This window comes from Synchiropus splendidus, chromosome 19, assembly GCF_027744825.2.
Source record: "Synchiropus splendidus isolate RoL2022-P1 chromosome 19, RoL_Sspl_1.0, whole genome shotgun sequence".
NCBI classification, from domain to species: Eukaryota; Metazoa; Chordata; class Actinopteri; order Syngnathiformes; family Callionymidae; genus Synchiropus; species Synchiropus splendidus.
In genome coordinates, this window is record NC_071352.1 from 12,437,501 (window position 1) to 12,452,500 (window position 15,000).

At 42.2% G+C, this 15,000-nt stretch overlaps 1 protein-coding gene across 1 annotated transcript in view; it reads right to left on the reverse strand.

Moving 5' to 3' along the window:
• rnd2 (Rho family GTPase 2) overlaps positions 1–8,188 on the reverse strand; it is a 37,085-nt gene extending 28,897 nt beyond the window's left edge. The window contains exons 1-2 of the mRNA XM_053851867.1: positions 7,891–8,188; positions 6,424–6,511 (exon numbers count right to left, since the gene is read on the reverse strand). Of these exons, the coding sequence (XP_053707842.1) occupies positions 6,424–6,511; positions 7,891–7,992 (190 nt within the window). The 5' untranslated portion in view covers positions 7,993–8,188. The remainder of the gene's footprint in view (positions 1–6,423; positions 6,512–7,890) is intronic.
• Between the last annotated feature and the right edge of the window lie 6,812 nt (positions 8,189–15,000).

Sequence of the window (15,000 nt, forward strand, 5' to 3'; positions counted from 1 at the left end):
TCATCATGGTCGACAAATCTCAATAGTGTTTTCCATGACTTTGCTGGAAACACTAACAAAAATTGGTTTCACACTGAAAACACGAGATGCTTGACAAGGTTCTGCCTCACGGCAAGAAAGTGACAGGGTCAAACCTGGCTTGAGGCAACTCTGGGTTAAGGGTTATGTGGTTTCTTCCCAGCAGTCCAGCTCCTTTTGACAGTCAAAACTTGCCAGGTATAGAGTACACCACTTATCCTTTCATCTTTCTAACCTACTGTATAGAAATGTTTCCTTAGAAGATTCCAAACTGCAGACAAACTGAAAGAAACAGTCACTGATGGATGTGATAAGGCCTTTTTATGATGAAGACAAAGAGAGGAGACGTTCAAAGATCATTGGAGATCCCATTGGGTCTGTTAGCAGTTCTCACTTCTCACTGCTGGGAGGGATAAAGGGAGGCTGAGTTTTAATCTGCTGCAGTTCATTCACACTCTATTACACCAGAGTTAGGCAGCAGACAGCTCGCTGTTTGTTTTGACACACAGCAGGGTGTCCTACAGGTCCGTGTGCCGGGGGCTTTTCAGGGCATACAGACAGGCAGACACCTTCGACAGGGGCATGGCAAGAAGGGGGTGGTGGGGCAAGATGGTGTGTGTGTGTGGGGGGGAGCATCAGAGCATCACACACTCTTGTCCTTCCAGTTCAAGACAATCACTCTCTGACAGCTTTATGGTGACAAAGCGCGCCGCAGGGTGTAAAAGAGGAGAGCCGGGGACAGAACAAGCACTCCCATATTTAAATGAAGGGTAATGTTCTTTAACAGCTTTTTACAATTACAATTTGTGACATTTCCAAACATGTTTTTCTTCTACTTACCGGCGTTCACTGTGCAGTGCAATAAAACCTGAATTTCATAAAGACTCCTCTTTCAGCGAGGCAGGTTAGTGAGCGTCTGCAGAGCAACCGATGCACTATTTAATTCAGCTGCAGAAACAATTACAGCTGCCGAATGTAATACTGACGGAGGACCAATACTTATTACCTCTGACAAGGAGGTTATGCTTTCAACTCTGTTTGTCTGACTGTGTTCTAAAGGAATTGAAAAGTTATGGACAGATTTGGATGTAGTTTTCAGGCACAAGAAAATGATTCCATTTTGGGTAGGTTCCGGCTCACCGCCTGGATCCAGGACTTTTTTTTTTTTTTCGAAGGGTATGTCCACACTGGGAGGATCATTGTCGGCATTTGTTCCAGCATACCATTTGAACACAGTATGACAGATATACAGTATGAAAGCTAGCACCCTGGCTGTCTCACTGCACTCAATGCAACATGAACGCAACAAGCTTCTGACACCGATGGTCACAGCGCCGATTCTAAGGCCCAACAGTGGCGACTCTACACCCTCCCTCAGAAAGCGTTACATATCGGTTATCGTCAAGAGAACTTTTGCGGACACAGTTGACAGACTTCAGCTTTCCAGACTGCATGGTAACACATCTGTGGTTCGATGGATTGCGTGATCCTCAAAATGCCTACGACATCGTGTCATGCCACAGTTGACGAAACTTCTTCGGAAACTTCTACGTTAGTCTGGAACGCACACGTCCACTCAACAGTATTTGAGGTCTCAGGAGTGCGAATGTGAGTGCAGTTCCTTTCGTATTATATCATGCTGTCTGCAGCACCTGGGGCTCAGAAGGTTGGTTTAAACAGGAGGAAGACCAGGATCACTAAACTTCTGAAAGGTAGAGAAGAATCTTCACCAAAACTGGGCAGCCACATGCACAGCAGGGGAGTTGCCAGAGGATTTTAGGATTTTGGTTGATCTGACTTATGACCTGCTCAACTTACGTCCACCCGATCGTCCAGCCATCTACCACTACAGCAGCACCTATAACCCTTGTGTCGGCTATTTTGAATGGCATTTGACTTACATCCAATCTGACTTACGACCGGTTAGTCGGAACCGATCCCGGTCGTATTGTGGTGGTTACTAAAGAAGAGCGAAGGGAAGGTTGCGGGTGCTGACACTTTAACAACAACAGAGAAACAGCACAGCTATCAGGAAAATAAGGGAGATAGTTGATTCCAATTCAATTGAACCGCCACACTACCAAGCTCAAATGACAAATTCGAATGTTGCAACCAACCCTGAAAGATATTCGGTGAACAACGGATTTACAAACAAACAAACCTAACACACAACCTCCGCCACCACCATGGTTGGCAGAGGTTATAGAGGCTGTTATGAGAAAGAACTGGCTGTCCCAGAAAGTCTTCTAGCTACTGCCAGAGTGCGACAGGTTGATGCCAACATTCCAATGAGACGTTGACGGATGAACAAAAAATGGGTGTGAGTTGCTGGCTAGGGCTGTGGCAAAGCAAGTTTAATCATCAGGCGGGATTAAAATAAAAAACGGCAACAATGGAGCGCAGAATCCTGCAGACATTCCAGTGACTCAGCTGAACCACCACGTTGTTAAGTGTTTAAATAAGAGTCTAGTTAAACATGGATGGACAAAGGAAAAACGTGCCGCGATAGGGGCGGGGAATCCGCGTGTCGTGACTTGGTCAGAGGCAGGAAACACACCTTCGATAGGGGATGTAGTGTGAGGTCACGGCGCCTGGCTTGGGGGGGAAAAAAGGCAACAAACAGTGCCCTTGAGGGTTCACAGTAATCACTACTGCCCCCTTGACAAGCCAACTCTCATTGACATTTTGACCACTTGACCACTTGACTACTTGCTCGAGGAGCCAATTGAGATGAGGAAACATCTGATTAAATAAGAGACACGGGACTCAAATAAACATGTTTGTCCCTTCGGTTCTATTTAGAGTAGAATGAGGAAGTGTGTGTGTTTTATTTTGGGAGTGTATCGTGTTCCCACTATACACTGATATATGGCTACATCTGTTGATGCATACACTTTGGTGAATGAGCCATTTCACATGCAAGTGCTTCTCCTCGGACTCTCAAAACTCAACAACAAGCCAGACCAGTCTTGACAGTCTCCCAACTGAACTGAAACCGCAGAATCCTCCACTTGCAAGTGGAAAATGAATTGTCTGGACTGGATTTGAACCTTCTCTACAGCAGAACTAGTTTTGACTGTGGTGTGCTCACGATTCATGTCATTGGCAGTACGACTTAAAACATCGGATAAAGTACATGAAGTGAAAGAAACCCATCAATCCAGCAGCTACTTCACCTGGTACTTCGAAGTTTAGCATAAGGCAGGATGCGATTTGAAGTTTTCTTCTGAGTGGAAGCGACACTGACAAAACTCGATTGAATGAAGGAAGGCAGCGCAAATGTCCAGATTTATGACGGCGTCAGATAAACAGAGCGACCCTGTTCCCTCTGAGCGTGAGAGGACTGGACCTTGAGGAGGAAATTGAATGAATGAGTCCAAATCGAATAAATGGTGGACTTCAGTTTCACAACAGTGAATGCTGGGAACCTTTTGAATGGCAGTTAAAAAGCAGGCGTGCTGTGGAAATAAGGGAAATAAGCCGTGCTGTATCAATAAATCTGGATGAGAGGTGAGGTCAAGAAGGACACACTGAGCCAAAGAGTAATTAAATACAGACATGTTTTTTTTATGTGTGTAGGATGGAGTCACAGTAGCTACTCACTAATAGAAAATCACCAGGTGATTTATGTTTTTAAAAGGTTAATAAAGACACTTCCTGTCCTTTAATGTCCATACGTATCAGATAAAAATCAACCTCGATCAGTACGATGATCTTGCAGCTAGCGACAGGAATTACATTGTAATAACCGGACTGTTGGGGTTTAATACAGTTTATTGTACAGTTGCTCATATTTTAAAACAGTATATACTGATTTGTTTTCATGTAACTACCTAGAGCTTTTAGAGTATTTATTTTCATTGGTGACGGCGCGTTCACTTCGACAATGTTTTACACATTTTTGGAAAATTGTATGTATTTTGAACGCCTTCTAATGTACAAGATGATTCAAGGAAATATATGGCTTCAGACAGACTAGATATTATTTTTTTGTTTAATAATAATAATAATAATAAATACAAGGTCAAAAATGGTAAAAAATGTCCATGTGTTAAATAAAATGTGTTAAATATTCACAAATATTAGGTGTAATTCTGTGACACAGCTCATGAATAGCCCAAAATATGTTAAGGATTTTGAGCACTAAAATAAGGTTCAGGTCCATAGCCAACATACACATCTATACGAGCCAAGTCGAGCAACAAAACCCCAAGAAACTGACATCAGTAGGCGAGAAAGCGGTGTGTTTGTGCAAACTCAGCACTGTTTCAACAATCCTGCACAGTCATGTTGACGCCTCTCGCTTCTTTAAGACCTCGCCCACAATGGTTCGTGAAAGAACCTGACCGATAGATTTCTCAAGGCAGAACTAGCACGACTTTAATTTCGTTTGACCCAGAGGTCAGAATTCCAATTGCAAATTCCCTTTTCAAGTCAAACTCTTGGCGCCTGAAGCCCTTTCTTGATGACTATGGGCTTCATTTTCAAAGGCATCTGAGGACCTGTGCTTCTATGGAAACAGTATAATAAGGTAGGGAGGTATGAAAATGTCTCTGGGGGAGCTGTGATGAATAAAAAAGGAAATACATGAGTAAGTTATTCGCAGCAGTGTCTTTAGGCAATTGTGACCCTAATATGTGTTTTGGTCAGGGGAAAAAATCCAATTCCAACTAGCAGACCTATTTTTATCAGATGAAAGCTTTTCTCATCTGTGTGTGAGCCAATTATTTTCCTTGTCGAGAGAAAATATGAACATCTGTGTTTGCAGTGAATCAGTGAATAACGGCTCAGCGCGCAGGGTCCACACACGCACACACACACACACACACACACACACACACACACACACAAGCCTGGGGTCGGCTGACGTCACGGTTGTTGTGGATCGGGTGGCTCCTGGAGGAGGATTAAAAGACTCAAACCGCTCAAGGTAGTTTCAGGATTTAAGGATGGACAACATCTCTCCCGCACCATCAGCGTGAGATAAGGGAGCCGGGCTTAAAAGTGGCCCCAGGCCGCCGAAGACCCCGACCCCTGACTGACAGGCTTGAGAAGATTGACTTGCTAGGTCAACACGGTGTTTAAGGAAACATTCTTGCAGTAAGCAGCCATGAAAAGAGCCACTAAAGATAGTTGGGAAAAGTCACTGGACTAAGAGCTTGTGTTCAAGCCTGAGCTGCCGGCCATCTTGACTTGGATTCCAGATGACAGCAGGGATGGAGGTATAGGTCGAGCACCTCGGACGATTTCCCATGGCATCGAAGCTCCAGTCAACAAACATTGTTGAGTTGCCTCCAAAAATAGTTCGTTCTTTTACATAGATTTTTCATACATGAAACTTGGACCTCCTGACTGATGCCCTTTGGATAGGTCAATAGTCATGCAGCATCCATTATTTCATTGTCCACGCCATGAGTCCGAACTAACCCTAGCATTCTTCCCTCAGTTCAGTTCGTGAACAGCAATCCAGTGTGAAGTGGTGCATTTCGACTTGCTAAGTAAGGTGGAGTCCTGTTGTTTGTCAAGCAGCAAAAGATGAGTTTCATCCTCAGAAACTCAGGATCCCAGATCCTTGAGCGCCAGCACAACCAGACGGCGATCGATGAAAATAATGGTCATTTTTAAACAGTCGCTCTTTTGCATGTCAATGTCCAGGGCGCTAAGAGCCACTTCCGTCAGCAAAATGAGCATGCAATTTCTTTTTTCATGGCGTCAAATGCAAATGCAAAGAAAAACCTGTCATTACAGTCCAATGACAATGCAGTAATACCCCGTTATTTCTTGCTATTACCTGTTGTCATGTGAATATTACTCAATTTTATTGACAAATGTTTAGCTTTTAGTAGCTTGTGTCCCATGTTTACTTTTCAGATTCATATTTCAGGCTTTAAATAGCAATTGTTTCTTTTCTGCACAACAACAAAAGTCCGAAAACCTGAACAAGAACAAGGAAGCTGATGTGGAAGAGGTGAGTAGAGGGCTGACTCATGGTGTCACAGTCACTGAGGTGTAGAGTCTTATTTGGAACTCAAAGTGATTTGACTTTATTTTATTTTATTTTTTTGTTGCTACAATTTTCTCATTGGAAAAAAAGTCCCCCTCGTTCCCTGCCTGGCAGAGTCATCCACTCCCAACCCCCTTTTAGTCGCCTGACCCTGGGCCAGAGCTTGAGAGAATCTGAGCATGCAGTCGGAATGCAAACACACACGGCCGCGTCCAGACTCGGCTGGCACCGGCGATGCTTGCAATAACAACATAAATAGCAGATGCTCCGACACAGAAAATAGCTGAAACTGAAGACAGGGTCAGGACCATCCGTCAGAGCTCTGACGTGGAGCGCAGAAGCCCGCCTTCTGAAGCCTCTTCAGCAGCTCTGATCTCTGTTCTGACAAACTTCCGTCTTACCTGACGTGTCCCACATGTTCAGCTCGATCCGGTGCTTGTCGATCTCAAAGCTGGCTGTGTAGTTCTCGAAGACGGTGGGCACGTAGGTCTGCAAACAAGTCATGTCATTCATCCATTTAGAAAGTGCCAGACAACACCTGAATACAAAGCAGCACCGGATGACAGAATTGCAACTGCAACGTAATAATACCGAGAGTCAAATCTGACGACACAACAACACAATAAGAAGATGAATAGGACTGAATAAACCCTTATCACTGGTAACAATCATTGCTTACAATGTTTAATATTCATGAACTAGAGCGAAACAATAAACGCACAGTTACACAAAACCTCTTCACAACTACTCAATTAACAATTCTTAGTTTACCAATTGTTATATAATAAACATATATGAAACATATAACGATTATTATATATAATAAACATTTATGAATTATTCATTCTAATCCCACTCTTCTTACAATGGCCAACAAACTTAAAAAGTACATTGGATTAAGGGCAATTTTGGGCCATTTTTCAAGTCAATAAGCAGAGTTTTCCTCTCGCTAGAATCTATATTTCTGATAAGATATGCAGAATCACTTCAATAATAATGTGCTGGCCTTCAAACTTTAACTCAAATATTGCAGTTTTTGTAAATCTGCTTGCATCAACACACCTCCACTCCTTGAGCAAACAGCAGTACATGGTGATTCGTTTGTTTTTTTTTTGTTTACAACCTATGCGTTATATTTTCAACCAACTATGTTCATCATTCATGTCAGGAACTGACTGTCGGATTAAATGATCAACAGTACACAAAAAAATAAAAAGATGTCACTTTATGTATTAAAAAAAAGATGTAAATATCAGTACCTGTTGTGTGAGTTTGGCTTTGACTCTTTGGATATGAATGAATTAAAATTTTAAATGTTACTATTATAATAACACGTCAACACAAAACAAGTTTTATAAGGTCACAGATCATTGAGTTCAACAACTGAAGCTGAAGCTGACATCTACAATGTTAATAATACTTTCTTTTTTTAACCACAAATCACCAATATCATTCATTCATGTGATAAATGTTCAAAGACTTAATAAACCGGCATCTAATTCTGAATATACAGTGCTTGAATTTATAACAACATCACTCACTCATCTATTATATATTAAGATTAATAGTTATTAAACTTAGGCTCACATTGCAACAAGACAAATGACTGTTACAGATAATCTAATGGTGAAACAGATGTTTACCAATGAGCTTTTATTCCAAAGGTGAAAAAAACCCGAAGTCCGTGTTCATTTCGACATGCGCGTCACTTCGGAACCGAGAGCGTCAGTCCTCAGCTACATCCATAACTAACTTGAATGGAACCTATTTTCAGGAGACCACCTGTCGGTGAGCTCTGACATGGAACCTATGATCGATCCCGAGTCCACCTGTCGCTGCCCAGAAGCGAGAAGTTTGGCGCGTGTTACCTCTGGATAGCAGTCTTTGGCGAAGACGTGGAGCAGCGCGGTTTTCCCACACTGAGTGTCTCCCACCACCACGATCTTACAGCGGCTGCCGAGACTGTCCATGCTGGGTCCCTCAGAGGTGCAGTCTGGACTCGGGGCTCGCTGGCATCCAGCATCCGCTCCAACCGACGAGGAGAAGGGGATGAAGCAGCAGAGACATGCGCCGGGGCGGTGCGTCCTATCCAGCCTTGCTGCGCTCTGCGCTCCTGTCTAGCACGCGCTTCCACTGACACAGACCCTCGAAGGACCGGATCCTGCGAACTCCGGGGCTTGGAGGCTGGCCACGCCTTCAGGAGCGCTCACGTCTGAGGAGAAGAGGGATGACGGTGACCTCATCCTCCTCATCGCTCTCGTCATATGTGAATGACATGTTTCCACTCGATGGGACTCCACCAAATCATACTTTTTAATTCCCCTTGGTTTGAATCTAAATTGCCTTCTGATTTGAGAAAAATTATTTTACTATGAATTTTATTTGGCATATTAAGGTTATGCTTTTTTTTCTGGTCTGTTTTATATTCTATTACTATTGTTATATTCATATTATTTTCTAAGGTCTTCCTTTTTTACAGTGCTAATTCATGATGCCTTTACGTATATTTTTATATTATTATTATTATTATTATGTATAGTATGTCTTTAATGTTTAAGCGTTCAGTTTCAAATTCCCTATTATGTATTTATTTATTTGCAATTAAAATATGTCTGCATGTGTGTGTAAGAGTCTCATTCTATTTCCTTAGTATTTAGGTAAGAGGTTTTCAGTCCATGATTGTTTAACACGAGAGCGCCACCTCTTGTTTAAATTCAGCTTCTTTTCACACTGAACCAGAATGTTTCAGGAGTGCCTCTTGTCCTGACGTCATCAGCTGAAAGAAAGTGCTCCGTCTTTTTGTCAATTCTATGCAGTGAAATGAAGCCCGACTGTCCCTCAAAGTACCGTTATGTGAGTAAAAAAAATTGCAAACATTCCACATAACCTTTGACCCCAGCAGACTTCCCTTCACAGATGATGTTAGATCTATTGATTTAAGCCATGAAAAATGATATGAGGTGAATCCACAGTGTGATTATTCACGAGGGAAAGAGAAGATTTACAGGAAAACCTGGACACTCTGCAAAGGATATGAGGACCCAGGACTTAATGTCTGTGATTTAACGCAGGTAAACGACTCAGTGGTTGGGTGATAAATCCAGAGTACCGAGATAAAACCGCTCATTAAATAAAGTAGTCTGCATCCTGCTATTAGACCCGCAGCCAGGATTTATTTCATGGAAATTAGAAGTTGAATTTAGTGGCTGCGAGCACGAGGTCGAAGAGGTTCTTCTCACACAGCAACACTCCCATCTGCAGGAGAACAGAGGTTCTGCAATTCTGGGGGAGCGTTTAGATGAAGAAGAAGAAGAAGAAGAAGTTGGTGGTGCTGTTGCAGAAGAGCATCAGAAAAAAATTAAAAAAAGTTTGGTTGCTATTCAGTCAAACTTGAATGGACGTGGGGGTCCGCTACAATCCGATATGTAGATGTTCTGTAGCACTGACTCGAGGACTGTTGTATTACTTGTTAGATGCTTGACTTGTAGTTGAGGAGTGCCGTGCTTCCTCAAATGTTTATTCAATTATTTTCAGAGTTCAATAAGCCGAACTCTCAGTTTAAAATTTAAAATTAAGTCCAAAGGTTTTAGAGCAGAGGATGCCATCTATTGTGCTTGTTACTCTTTTCCTAAACAACCTTTATAGTCTTTAAACTAGTCGCTCCTCATGCAAGAGGCAAAGTATCTGAGCTTGCAAGGTGGTGCCAGTATCACAGGACCCGCAAGATTCAGCTTTGCAGAAAAAAATATAAAGAAGTTGGGATGGCCTTTTGTAACTTTCCTAGTCGGGCTCAGTGGACAGACCTTCCCTTCTTCATCCTTCCATTAATTTCCTTTGGAAATTGGAATTGACCCAACAAAAACCGTCCTGTAGAAGTCAGTTTTATTTGAATCATGTGATTTTTCTATTCACTTTCCACTCAGAGAACATGAGATACATTCAAAGCTCACATTTAAGGGTCTTGTTACAAACATTGTTAGATGCACACGGATCATTTGCTTCAACAATAGCCTCCTGGTGCAGGGGTTCTTCACCTTTTTGATCTCAGGGCCCACATTTTCCAGAACAAAATTCTGATTCATTGCTGTGATTTCTGATTTCGGAATTACTGATTTTATTTGTGTTGAATAACCATACATGGAAACAAACCAAAGCCTTGTGAAATGACATGAAACCATGTGATCCGCGCAAAGTTTGTCATCGAAAGGTCCAACCAGCAGCAGAACCAGGTGCAAGTCGTATTGATCAAATTTACTAAAGAAAAAAAGAAAAAAGTTGCAAACTGTTGTGAAAAGTGGAAAAACTGTACATTACAAATAAAATTCTGAATAAAATAAATGTAATAAAAAAGTCTAAATATCATTTTAAAAATAGTTTTTTTAAACAAACTCTGAAGAAGATGACAATGAAAGCATCGGCATAAAATGTAATAAATTTTTAAATCTGCTCCATCAGGTGAACAGATTTTGCTGTTTTTACTGACTTTCTTTATCATTTTTTTTTTTCTTTTCTCAAGAACTTCTTCACAGTTGAAAACTACAACAGAGTTTCAGTTGTCAAGTCAAGTCAATGGCACACTACTGCCACCGTATGTGGCAAGTCTATTAAAACTGAGCATTTCACAGCCCAGAGGTGTAAATCAAAACACTTCTTGCAGCCCTCTAGGGGCCTTCACGACCTAACCATGGGCCTGCTTAAGAATCACTGTCCTAGCAGACACCCCCAACCTCAAACACAGCGACTACACAGCAGCAAAACCACTTGGCTCACACAGAGTCACAGAAGAACCAGTAACATGACAGCTCCAGAATCCAAACCCTGGGTCGATTGGTCCACTGAAGGAGGTGTGGAGGTGGATCAGATTATCAGAGGAGACTGAGTAGAAGGACACCGATCCAGAAGAACAGTTGACAAACACTCCTACTCTCTTTGAGTCACTCTCCGGCTGGATCTTTGTTCTCATTTTATCATGACGGACCTGATAACCTTCATAAGAGCAGATCAAACTCCAGGACTTATCGTTGCATCTGAACAAACACCCATCTTCTCCTCTGGTTCTTCTGTAAGCCACTGAGATATCAACTCCTCCTCGCCACTCCTTCAAAAATGTGCCCAGTGTTCTCGTTGAACTTACTGCTCCACAGATGCTCAGCCAGATCCTCCTTCTCCATGTCCCTCAGGAGTTGAACTGTGATCTTCCCTGGTGCCTCTCTTCTGCTCCCTGTCCTTTTTTGGAAATTCATCTGGTCTCTGGAGAAAGCTCAGAACTCGATCCAGTTCCTTATGCACAGAACCGCTGAGCTGCTCTCTCAACCACTGGGACAAAACCGTCGTGATCAAAGTAAGACTGGGTTTGTGTCACCTCCAGAACCACAAACACAGAAGGTTCTTCTATTGTTCGTGAGTACATACCAGCCATCTGGATTCCAGATCCAACAGATGCTGCTGTCCACTGAGACGCTCTGAGCCGGCTTTCGAGCTTGAATGCACAAAGGAGAATGAAGAGTGGATGTGGAAGTCTTGGGTCTCACCTGATCTCACCTGAGAACTGTCTCTTCATTGAGGTCTTCAGACACAACATCTTTAGAGGGCTCCTCATGTTGAGAGTCTTCACCTGCAGACAATAATGGGTCACATATTGTTAAGGATCAGCACCTCTAAGTCTGAGGCCAGATGTGGAAATAGTCTGCCTTTCAAATGAAAAGGTTTATACACGTTTTGTAAGTAACGTAAAGGAACAGTTTTGCTTTTGGTTGACTCCAATGCGTTACATTCCTTTGTTTTGTCTTGTGTACATGCTTCCAGTAAAACAAGTCAGACAAGGAGAAAAGGAATGCTCCACCCTCAGCCTCTAACCACCTGACAGGTATTTATCATAAAAATCACTGCTGACTTCCTCATGAATGTGTTGCCTTCTATCTGACTGAAAACTCCACAGTCTCAAACTGACTTTGCTTGTCATGTTTTAGTTAGGTTCTTGTCAAAACTTTGTAGTCTTTTCATTCCAGAGATACATTTCCTTTATTTTTTTCCTGTTGACACTATGCTCCACTACATAAATCTTGACTAATATTGACCCTGGAATATGATGGAATAAAGACTGCCTTGTCTGTGCCATGAACAAGCAGGAGTTTAAATTTCAATTCTCCCATTAGACCCAGATGGAAATGAAGTCACAGACCTGTGTGCAAATCTCCTCCGCTGTCCGAGGGCTGGTACATGTTGGAGCATAAAGCTTTCAGCTGAGTTCAGATTCCTCTGCTCTACTTCTCTTCTGACGCTATTAAACTCACTTAAACTCACTCACTTTTGGTTTTTGCCTTGTCTCAGTGAGTCACTGATGTAAAAGACGATCATTGCTTTGGTCAGAAGCACTCCAATGTCCCCACAACTGCCCTCACAAGTCTGCTTGCGATGACTTTTTTTTCACTCCGGGATCATCCCTCGTAAACAAACACTCCTGACTGAGGTGCCGAGCGAGATTGCATTTACATTCCTTCACCTCTCTCACCAAGAACCAGGTGCAAGTTGAGCTCCTTTAAAGGAGCTCATACGGTGGAACTAGGATGCTTTTTTGCACATCACTCCCATCTGCTTGACGGTTGTGGTTCTGCAAGTCTTCATCCAGACATTTGGAATCAGAATCAGAATCAGAATAGAATTTATTGCCATGGTTAGGGGGGGTCCCACCAACTAGGAAAGTGCTTCGAAATAAAGAGTTGTTTAACAAATAAAAATAAAAATAAAAATAAAAATAAAAATAAAAATAGAAATAGAAATAGAAATAGAAATAGAAATAGAAATAGAAATAAAAATAAAAATAAAAATAAAAATAATGCCTCTAAAACTATATTTTCCTGATATACCTGATCACACATTTGGCATATATATGTTATATATTGATATACTGTATATGATACAAAAACATACTTACACTCTCTCTACTTTTGAACGTAGTTACACTAATACTTCTTTTTTTATATAGATACTCCCACTGACTTTTTTGGAAAGACGTCAGCAGGGGGCGTTATTTTATCAGATTTTAAGTCTGGTTTAATTTTAATTTTTTTTTTTTTTTTTGCTACACAAAGAAGCGACGCTCATCGTCAGGATTAACAACAAGGTCGTTGTGAGTTCCCCCTGTTGTTACAGTTCCCAAAGCAACTGAGCACTCAGAATGTGACACTACGCAGTCAATATATCAAACAGATAAATAAATAAAAAATACAACTTTTTGTACTGCAAGATCAAATTAAAATGCTGCTTTCTTTTGTTTCTTTTGCTTCTTTGCTTTTGCGTGTTTGAACCAAGAAACATGTCTTCAAACAACGCCTACGCCTTCTGCCACACTGCAGTACTACACAAACAATTGCCATGAAAACAAAAGCAGCGACTGTAACCACGTGACTCACAGCGCCGACGATGTGTTATTTACTTTGCTCTCACTCATGCAAAACTTGTTTCCTGAATCTGTTTGTTGACGGATTGTTTTGGAGCAGGTCCAGACTCCCTGTCGACTCATTCCACTCGCATGAAAAGTGATGACACAGTTCCACAGGCTAAATCACTCCGCCGAGCCACGTTGTGCCTCCAATAACCTACTTAGACAATAAAGAGCGTCTGCAGCCCGCGCCAGGTGTCCCGGGCTCAGATCTGCTCCTGCGTCACCTGTTCAGCCGCTGGAACGGGATCTAAAAACGTTCTTGCTGGCACGACTCTTGGAATCCTCGAGTCACTGATTGCGGCTCGGAGTTCAAACACTTTTCCTGGCCGAGCCTCTCTGCTGCATTACAGTGGTGGTCAAGGAGTCCACTCCTGCAATGTGGTGGTGGACGTCAGAGTGCTGTGCGGTCATGTGGGGGGCGGAGGAGACAATCTAGCCGGGGATGGTGAGGATCAATAACCGGTCTTGTCCATCTTACCAACCACAAGGTTGTCGCAAGTAGTGGTTGCATTTTCTTAGGCTTCCTTTCGTCGTCATTTTCAGGCCTTGAGCAAAATGTTGCCTCATTTTGGGAAACGTTTCCAAGCCAGAGAAAGATTTATGATCCACCTCAGTTGAAGCATTTCAGTGGGGAAGTTGAAATCTGCTGGATACATTGAAGGCAATCTTTCCAATACCTCTACTTTTAGTTGCGCTGCTACTACAGCTTGTGCGAAAACCTCCACTTTTAAGTGTGGCAGTGCGCTACGGCTTAAACAAGAGCTGCTATGTCATCAAAGACAAAATCTCACGTGAACGTATTAAAACGAAGTGGAAACACTGAAACAAACAGATAACACATAACACATCATGGAGGTGGAGATGAACATGACGTTTTATTTTATATTATTATTATTATATTTATTATTTGCAGAAAAATCAAGAAAAGAACATCACAATGGCTGAAGTCTGTGGCATTCCACCCGGACATATGAAGAGACGGACCTCGTGAGGACGGCTTGGTTTGGAGGCCGATTTACTTCTAATGATTAAAAACTACCATTTTTATTATCCCCAATTCAGGAAATGATTTTTCTCTATCGCTCGTACAACAAAGCAGTATAGATTTCCATCACCAACTGTGCTACAGCAGCGAAGGTCCTTCTTGAGTGTTCTTTTAACAGAAATATCCTGAATGAAATATCATGATGACTACATAACTATGGCGCCAAAAGCCTGCATTTGACGTGTACCAAGTGGCACGACCTAGATTTCCCAAAGCAAAAGTAGCGGCCTCTGCATGGCTCACCCAAAGCCGAACCACGCGTCTCCTTTCCATTATTTTTATCATCTTTTCTGAGCTGTCTTCCATAGAGTCACAGAGAGAGGGACGACTGATCATCACATCACTGACAAACTAAGTCTGATCTGAATGGCAAGACCTCAACGCCAAGCTCGCTCCAACAGTCATTTCGCCTGCATTTTTTGCTTCACCTCTGCTTGTTTAAAGATGCAACCCAAACCACTCTGTTGGCATGGCTGTTGTCTTATACAG